Source organism: Salvelinus alpinus, chromosome 8 (genome assembly GCF_045679555.1).
Source record: "Salvelinus alpinus chromosome 8, SLU_Salpinus.1, whole genome shotgun sequence".
Classification (NCBI taxonomy): domain Eukaryota; kingdom Metazoa; phylum Chordata; class Actinopteri; order Salmoniformes; family Salmonidae; genus Salvelinus; species Salvelinus alpinus.
This window is the reverse complement of record NC_092093.1, coordinates 82,077,973-82,087,723: the sequence shown is the minus strand read 5'-3', so window position 1 is coordinate 82,087,723 and position 9,751 is coordinate 82,077,973. Positions and strand designations below refer to the sequence as shown.

Genomic DNA, 9,751 nt, shown 5'->3' with positions numbered 1-9,751 from the left:
TATAAAAAAAAAGACTGTTTGTGTGTATCCTAACTAATCCTTTTTGTTTGCAGGGCATCACCTAAAAATAATCATGTGAAAAATAATCACGTGAACATTTGAATCCATATGTGAAAGGTTATGTGAAATATCAATTAGCACTTTCAGCACTTTCCCATAACCACGTTTAATGGCAGAGATCTGTAATGAACTATAATTTATATTTATGAGATGGAATTTTATGCAGATTTAGCACTGATGTACATAGATGTTATTCACACACATTCTCAGCCCCTCAGTGTCTCTATCTCTGCCCTCATACACATGCACGCATGCACACAAATACACACACACATACACACATACACACTTCAGGTGGGGACAGATAACCATAATGTTGGCAGCTAGTGACACGTTTTGGATTCAGATCACTGTCCTCGCCCATCTCCGTGAACATCTGTACCTTCCAAATGGCACTCTATTCACTTTATAGGGCACTACTTTTGACCAGGGCTCACTGTAAATGGAATAGGGTGTAATTTAGGACTTACACATGATATGTGCCATATTAGAGGATTTGGGTCAGATAAACAAGGCTTACATTATTGAACTTGGAACTTAATTATAATTCTTGTGCACTTCACTTGGTTCAGGCTGTGTCCAAAATCGCATCCTATTCCCTATTTAGTGCATTACTTTTGATGAGGGCCCATAGGTTTTGGTCAAAAGTAGTGCACTTTAAAGGGAATATAGTGCCATTTGGGACATAATATTCTCTTTGCGAGGCAATTATGCGACTCACTGGTTTACAAATAATTTATCTATTCAAATAACTGAGGCAATAACATTACAAAGTTTTTTTTTTAATCCTTTCCAGTCCAGAGTGTTCGGTCTCTGTTAAATGGGAAGAAAGATAAACTATTAAGAAAATAATCAAAGAATGCATATGGTTGTTTTCTAAAACAAGCTAGGCAACTGCACTGTTATAATCCACAACTCCTTCATTCTTAAAGGTCCTGAACAGTCAATATGAAATGTACTTTATCTTTTATGACTAACTACCAGGAAGTTAGAAAAGACAGAGTGGGCGGTGAGCTTATATTCTTGAGCTCACCTTGAACGATAGTTCTTTGAAACACCCCTGTCAAGCAACTTGGATGCAGTGAGCAGTGTTGCAGTAAAATCCTCTCAACCAAATTTGGTGATCCATGAAGCAACTCAAAGAACACTGAAACTGCATCAACAACAATAACATATTTTTGTGGGTGTATTTTATGATGTTGTTCACAGCAGCACTGACTGATGTGTTGTCTTGACAACTGTCTCAGAGTTTTGAACAACCCTCCCCCCCTTCATTCCATGCAGGCTGAAGACTTAACTAGCCAGTAAATATGTCACCTTGTGTCCTTAATAATTAATCCGTGTTTGACATGGGGGAGGGGCCCAGTAACTTTATGATCAAACTTGATAAATGTAGAAGCAACAGTCATTTGTCATGCTTTGGTCATCATACTTTAATCTGGTTTCATCCAAATATCATCCAATTTAATAAAAAACATGACATTTAAATCTGCTGTGCCATGTGTTTCTATCAACACCAGCATGACAGCTTGCCCCACCCTCCTTGTGTGAGCTGATTGGCTGACAGGGCTGGGTGGGCGAGGCTGTGAGGAGGTTCGTGCTTGACTGTATAACACTGGAAGGAGAGGGAGGAGATTCTGTAGTCTGCAAAGTAATCTGCCTGCATGTGTTCTGCTCCACTCTGCTCTCTCCATTGCTGAGGTTCAGACTCCTGTCACCGATCAAATCAGCTCCTGTTCTTTCGTTCTCTGCCATGCTCTCTCAATCTGCTGCTTTCTTTATCGTCACTCCTTCTCTCTATTCTTATCTCCATTTCACCTTTCTGTTTTACACACTTTTTAATTCATCTCTCGTTTTATAATCTTTGGCATTCTCCGTTCCCTACCTGTCTCATTCTTTCATCTCTCTATTTTCATCTTTCCCCCATCCCCACTATCTATCTATCCATCTATCTATCTTTTCCTTTCTTTCACTTTCTTTTTGGAGGCTGTCAGTTGATAGCAGTGCAGAGTGCCAGGTGCTAAGGAAGGCTAACATCAGCAGATGTCTGGAGAAAATGACTGCTTGATCAGTTTGGGGGCTGGCTGACGCAAAAGAGAGGATCTGGGATTTATTCTGTTTTCCACCACCTGCCCGACGCTAGACTCTGACTACATCCACTGAGCTGTTCTTTCACAGCAAAGAAAGACAACAAGACAGCAGAATGGGGACAATAAAGGTTCACTTAAACACTACAAGAACCAACTAAGAGAACTAACAACTACGTGATGAATTCCACAGACCACCAAGGGTTGATCTCTGTGGGCTATACCAGGAACCTCAGCACTGCTGGGACTCTGGGAACCCTCAACAAAGACTCAGAGGGCGTTGGTATCAAGGACTCCTCAACGGGATGTTACGAGCAGCTCCTCATCTCTACCGAGGTCTTTCTCACACTGGGGATAGTCAGTTTATTGGAGAACATCCTGGTGATTGCCGCCATCATCAAGAATAAGAATCTCCACTCTCCCATGTACTTATTCATCTGTTCTTTGGCTGTGGCAGACATGCTGGTCAGCGTCTCCAACGCCTCCGAGACCATCGTCATCGCCCTGATCAACGGCGGCAACTTGACCATCTCCGGGTCGCTCATAAAGAGCATGGACAACGTGTTCGACTCCATGATCTGTAGCTCACTGCTGGCGTCAATCTGTAGTCTCTTGGCCATCGCCATAGACCGCTACATCACCATATTCTACGCGCTGCGCTACCATAACATTGTGACGGTAAAACGAGCGATGGCGGTAATCGCGTGCATCTGGTCGTGTTGTGTGGCATCGGGCGTGCTCTTCATTATCTACTCTGAGAGCACCACGGTCCTCATCTGCCTCATCACCATGTTCTTCACCATGCTGGCGCTCATGGCCTCGCTCTACGTCCACATGTTCATGCTGGCCCGCCTGCACATAAAGAGGATCGCCGTGCTGCCCGGGAACGTTCCCATCCGCCAGCGTGCCAACATGAAGGGCGCCATCACCCTCACCATCCTCCTGGGCGTGTTCGTAGTGTGCTGGGCTCCCTTTTTCCTCCACCTCATCCTCATGATATCATGCCCCAGGAACCCCTACTGCGCCTGCTTCATGTCGCACTTCAACATGTACCTCATCCTCATCATGTGTAACTCTGTCATCGACCCACTGATCTACGCCTTCAGGAGCCAAGAGATGAGGAAGACCTTTAAGGAGATCTTCTGCTGGTACAGCCTGCCAAACCTGTGTGTGTGCGAGCTGCCCGGGAAATATTGAACTACCGAACAAGCCAGGCATCTGTCAGAGACCCAGTAAGTGTGACAACTGCTGAGGTAGCATCTGCGTCTGTGTCTCGTCACATGAAAGAGCTGAGAGGTTGTATAGGCTACATTATGGTGTAACGGTGTAAATAAGATCAGATGTTTTTTATTGCCACCAGATAGGTGCAGTTTAAATGTGTTGCTTTACAGGGTCAGCCATAGTACAGAGCCCTTGGAGAGAATTAGGTTTAAGTGCCTTGCTCAAGTGCACATGAACAGATTTTTCACCTTGTCGGCTCAGGTATTTGATCCTTCGGTTACTGGCCCAACACTCGTAGGTAGGTAGCCTAACAACGGTTACATGTACAGTATGGTGTAACGACTACAGTATGGTGGAAGTTGAGGGTGACGACTGCTGAGGAAGCATCTGCCTCTCCTCACATGAAAGAAACCGCCTAATTGTGATTGGTGAGAACTGATTTATCCTCGTCCTGCCCAGTGCTCCAGAACACTGCTGTAAATTATTAAAAAGTAGTTCCTCTAAATTGGTTCTGGTTACTATGGCTCGGGTTGCCGAGGAGGTAGGTTGGTTTACATACACCCTGTACAAAAACACAACAGAAATAACATTGTTTCTTTTCAGCACAATAAGGCATACTTTTGTTTGTCCTTAAAAAAAGTAACTGAACCACAATGTGAGAAGATACAGTATGATGACGATATGAGAAAAGAAGATGAATATTTATATTAGAATATTTAACATTTTTAAAGATATTTGAAGAACTGAGTGGCAGCTGCCTATGCACTATAGTATTTTTGAAGGATAACATATAGCACGTAAATTGCACACTATATCATACTCTGAGAGTTTGGTAAGATGGAAAGCTTCAAACAGATCATTCACCTCCCGTTTCAAAAACATGCTGTTGCAATTGGACATTGCGAGCAAACTGTACAGGCTTCTATTGTACATAAACATCCAAACACAGTGATTTGTAGAATAAATTCACAGCAGCATAGCTGAACCCTTTAAAGTCTCCTCTAACCCAAAGCTGCACCAATTTTCCATAAAAATCCACAAGAGCAAAGAGGAATAGCTGATAGGCAACAGAGTGCCACAAAAAGCCTGCAAAGTCGATGTCCCCGTTTATAAACACAGGGTCTCTACAGTTATTGTTATTTGTGGTCGTAACCATTGTTTTTGAATTAACTCAATGAGGGGGGAGGGTATGCATTTTTTTTTACAGTACAAGGGGAGAGTTATGTAAAACTGTTTTCTACGTTCTGTCTCTAAAACAAGCACTTATTGAAATGACTTGTGTTGAGAATGAAGCCTGTCAGGGGAGTGGAATGTAATTTGCTTAAAATCTACCTATGCTGCTTATTTAAAAATAATTATGTTTGTGTGGACATGTGCATTTAAACAGGCACACTTACATGACGAAGACGTACTCTCATCTATATTTTTAATTCATCCTCAATATGCATTTATCAAGTGCTTGGATAATAATTTGCAGGGTAAAGTGTACATTTAACTTCTTATCTATGAATGTCTATTTTGCTCTTTATTCTAAAGTTGAAACTATGTGAGTATGTGTTTTTATCTTAATATGATGTTGTTTGTTGTTGTGGCCTTAAATAGTTTGCACTGTGATGTAAAAGAAAGAAAAGCAACTTGTTTTTTGTAGCACCTGTGTTATGTAGGTAAGTGATAACGCCGTCGTTCTGTACTGTGTACTTCACCTTGGAGATAATGGACGACCGCCTCCTCCCTTCGCGAAGTACATTTTTCCAAGGTAATTTACAGAACTGAGACTTGTATCCTGCTTATAGCACATGTGCCAACAAACAATACTAAAGCACACATTTACTGGTAAATAACGTTTTCAATTATATTTGGGTACTAAGCTAACCTACATAATTATTTTAAGATGGTCATACCATGGATCATGTAGATATTTGAATTTTAGAAACCCTTTAGGCATCAAAAAATGTATGAAAAAAGTGCTTTGATAAAATATTGAATTTGGCCTTTACTCCTATAGCCCATAGAAGCGCATAGCTGCATTTGTGTTATTTAAGTTGTTTTCTAGTGACATTAATTTGGATACTTCCAGAACAATGAGCTGATATGATGCGTGATTTTTCCTGGCATAGAACAGTTTGCCTTCTTGTAAGGACACTGTTCATTATGAGGAGATCGAATTGCATATCAAACACTAGGATAGAAGCTAGCTAAATAGCTTGTTGCTTGCAAGCCTGCCAATACGACAACTGAATTCAACAATATCAGTTGCTGAAAACAGCTGGTCAAACTACAAACATGTGTGAGGATTTGACAGCATACACAGCAAATTCTCCAGCGTTAAGTCAACACTGAGAGTGTTAAATCAACACTGAAAGAGTTGGACCATTATATACACAAGTGTTAAACAACTGTTAAATTAACGTAAAACAAGTGTTAAATTAACATACTGCTTCGTGTAAAACCTTATTCAAATATTTCCCAGAGTGCCTTTGATTTCAAGTGACTGGTTAAGTTACCACCCATGACTGTATTTGTTAGTGCCAGAGACATGTTTGTTGCAGTCAACTATGTAATAAGTAATGAATTTCCCTAAATGATCTACTAAGTGACTATGTTGTCAGAAATGTCTTAATCATGTTCATCATTAAATTTGATATTTGGATGAAACCAGATTGAAGTCTGAAAAAAATCACACATTAATAAAATGATTAAGGGAATAGGGTGACATCAGCCTAACTCTCATTTTAATACATTGATGTTATCATGATATTCTCTTCCCTAATTTAAATAAGTTCCACCTTGTTACCAACATCGGAGAAGGCATTTTTGCAGAGGAGCGTGTTTTATGTAGCTAGATAGACTACTCCACTCTAGGGTGTCACCAAATATATGAAAAAGTTTACACTATTCACCTATTAGGTGGTGGGCCAAAGCCTTAAAACGTTAAGTTGATCGATCACAGTGTATCCCAGACAGGAAAACATTCTTATGATGACTATTACATTTGTTGGCACATTCAATTCTTGCTAATTTTTTCATAACTACATTTCAATACTCAGGCAAATATGCCAAAGGACTAAAGTTGGAACTAATCAGAACACACGTACACACCCCTCATGATAAAGGCAGCCAATGGCCTGATTTTATCAACAATGTAAACACAGCCTGCTGTCCAATGAAGAGGAACAGATAAAAACTCAGCTACAAATACCTAGATGTCTGGTTAGACTGTAAACTCTCCTTCCTGACTCACATTAAGCACCTCCAATCCAAAATTACATCTAGAATCGGCATCCTATTTTGCAACAAAGCCTCCTTCACTCATGCCGCCAAACATACCCTCGTAAAACTGACTGTCGGCGATGTCATTTACAAAATACCCCCCAACACTCTACTCAGCAAACTGGATGTAGCCTACCACAGTGCCATCCATTTTGTCACCAAAGCCCCATATACTACCCACCACTGCAACCTCTATGTTCTCGTTGGCTGGCCCTCACTACATATCCGTCGCCAAACCCACTGGCTCCAGGTCATCTATAAGTCTTTGCTAGTTGAAGCCCAGCCTTATCTCAGCTCACTGGTCACCATAGCAACACCCACCCGTAGCACTCGCTCCAGCAGGTATATTGCACTGGTCATCCCCAAAGCCAACACTTACTTTGGCCGCCATTCCTTCCAGTTCTCTGCCGCCAATGACTGGAACAAATTGCCAAAATCTCTGAAGCTGGAGTCTTATATCTCCCTCTCTAACTTTAAGCATCAGCTGTCAGAGCAGTTTATCGATCACTGTACCTGTACGCAGCCAATCTGTAAATAGCACACCCGACTACCTCATCCCCATATTATTACTTACCCTCTTGCTCTTTTGCACCCCAGTATCTCTACTTGCACATCACCATCTGCATATAAATCACTCCAGTATTAATCCTAAATTGTCATTATTTTTGCCTCTATGGCCTATTTATTTCCTACCTCCCTACTCTTCTACATTTACACTGTACATAGATCTTTCTATTTTTATTTAATTTTGTGTTGTTGACTGTAAGTCTGTTTATGCGTAACTCTGTGTTGTTGTTTTTGTCGTACTGCTATGCTTTATCTTGGCCAGGTCGCAGTTGTGAGAACGTATGAGAACTTGTTCTCAACTGGCCTACCTGGTTAAATATTTTCAGCAAACTTATTATGTGTAAATATTTCTATGAACATAAGATTCAACAACTGAGACATAAACTGAACAAGTTCCACAGACATGTGACTAATAACGTGTCCCTAAACAAAGGGGGGGTCAAAATCAAAAGTAACAGTCAGTATCTGGTGTGGCCACCAGCTGCATCTCCTCCTCATGGACTGCACCAGATTTGCCAGTGCTTGCTGTGAGACGTTACCCCACTCTTCCACCAAGGCACCTGCAAGTTCCCGGACATTTCTGGGGGAATGGCCCTAGCCCTCACCCTCCGATCCAACAGGTCCCAGGCGTGCTCAATGGGATTGAGATCCGGGCTCTTCGCTGGCAATGGCAGAACACTGACATTTCTGTCTTGCAGGAACTCACGCACAGAATGAGCAGTATGGCTGGTGGCATTGTCATGCTGGAGGGTCATGTCAGGATGAGCCTGCAGGAAGGGTACCACATAAGGGAGGAGGATGTCTTCCCTGTAATGCACAGCGTTGAGATTGCCTGCAATAACAACAAGCTCAGTCCGATGATGCTGTGACACACCGCCCCAGACCATGACGGACCCTCCACCTCCAAATTGATCCCGCTCCAGAGTACAGGCCTTGGTGTAACGCTCATTCCTTCAACGATAAGCGCAAATCCAACCATCACCCCTGATGAGACAAAACCGCAACTCGTCAGTGAAGAGCACTTTTTGCCAGTCCTGTCTGGTCCAGCGACGGTGGGTTTATGCCCATAGGCGACGTTGTTGCCGGTGATATCTGGTGAGGAACTGCCTTACAACAGGCCTACAAGCCCTCTGTCCAGCCTCTCTCCGCCTATTGCGGACAGTCTGAGCGCTGATGGAGGGATTGTGCGTTCCTGGTGTACCTCGGGCAGTTGTTGTTGCCATCCTGTACCTGTCCCGCTGGTGTGATGTTCAGCTGTACCGATCCTGTGCAGGTGTTGTTACACGTGGTCTGCCACTGCGAGGACAATCCTCTGTCTGTCTTGTCTCCCTGTAGTGCTGTCTTAGGCGTCTCACAGTACGGACATTGAAATTTATTGCCCTGGCCACATCTGCAGTCCTCATGCCTCCTTGCAGCATGCCTAAGGCATGTTCACGCAGATGAGCAGGGACCCTGGGCATCTTCTTTTTTGTGTTTTTCAGAGTGAGTAGAAAGGCCTCTTTAGTGTCCTAGGTTTTCATAACTGTGACCTTAATTGCCTACTGTCTGTAAGCTGTTAGTGTCTTAACGACCGTTTCACAGGTGCAAGTCCATTAGTTGTTTATGGTTCATTGAACAAGCATGGGAAACAGTATTTAAACCCTTTACAATGAAGATCTGTGAAGTTATTTGGATTTTTATGAATTATCTTTGAAAGACAGGGTCCTGAAAAATGGATGTTTCTTTTTTTGCTGACTTTAGCTAGCTGGCTCCCAGACTGAAATAAGATAGCTGTTTGAATGCACTTGAAATATGGAGCATCATCATCTAAAGATGTAACTCCGTTTTCCATTTAGCAAATGTTTTAAAAGCTAGCAGATTATGTTGCAGCTATGTACTGTAAATGACAATTAGTGTTTCATCAGCTATCTCTGTCAGTGAATTCAATTGTTGCATCAAATTCTGCCATGATTATATGTCTCATTTCAACTTGCAGCAGGCCTATTAAAGAAACATTCAATCAAATACGTTGTATAGAAACCCGAATAAAAGCATGTCAATAGAATTGTGTGTGTGTGTCATGTATCCTAGAATAGAGGTTTAAAGTGACACCTGCATACTAGCCAATACATATGGCATAGCCTACACATATAGCATACCTTGCAATACATTCTTCTCTAAAAACAGGTGTAGAACGTGCTCTGCAATAAGATAACCGGAGTTTGATTTCTAAACCAGTGTTCAAATAGCAGCCGCCCAATACCATGGTGGGAATGTGTAATGTTGGATGTATTGGAATATAAGGTATGGAGAATGATGAAAAGCTTGTAGCGCTATAGCATACCACCCTGCATACCACTGTTGGCTTGCTTCTGAAGCTAAGCAGGGTTGGTCCTGGTCAGTCCCTGGATAGGAGACCAGATGCTGCTGGAAGTGGTGTTGGAGGGCCAGTAGGAGGCACTCTTTCCTCTGGTCTAAAAAATATCCCAATGCCCCAGGGCAGTGATTGGGGACACTGCCCTGTGTAGGGTGCCGTCTTTCGGATGGGACGTTAAACGGGTGTCCTG

The 9,751-nt window shown here is 42.4% G+C and overlaps 1 protein-coding gene across 1 annotated transcript; it reads left to right on the top strand.

The window, feature by feature from the left end:
• The first annotated feature begins 1,715 nt into the window (after nt 1-1,715).
• On the top strand, nt 1,716-9,243 carry LOC139583763 (melanocortin receptor 4-like). Its single transcript, XM_071415203.1, has one exon. The coding sequence runs from the start codon at nt 2,328-2,330 to the stop codon at nt 3,342-3,344; it is 1,017 nt and encodes a 338-aa protein (XP_071271304.1). The 5' UTR covers nt 1,716-2,327; the 3' UTR covers nt 3,345-9,243.
• Nucleotides 9,244-9,751: the final 508 nt, after the last annotated feature.

Excerpts from the sequence above, each read along its gene's own strand:
- LOC139583763 (XM_071415203.1), top strand. The coding sequence starts at position 2,328 with ATGAATTCCACAGACCACCAAGGGTTGATCTCTGTGGGCTATACCAGG.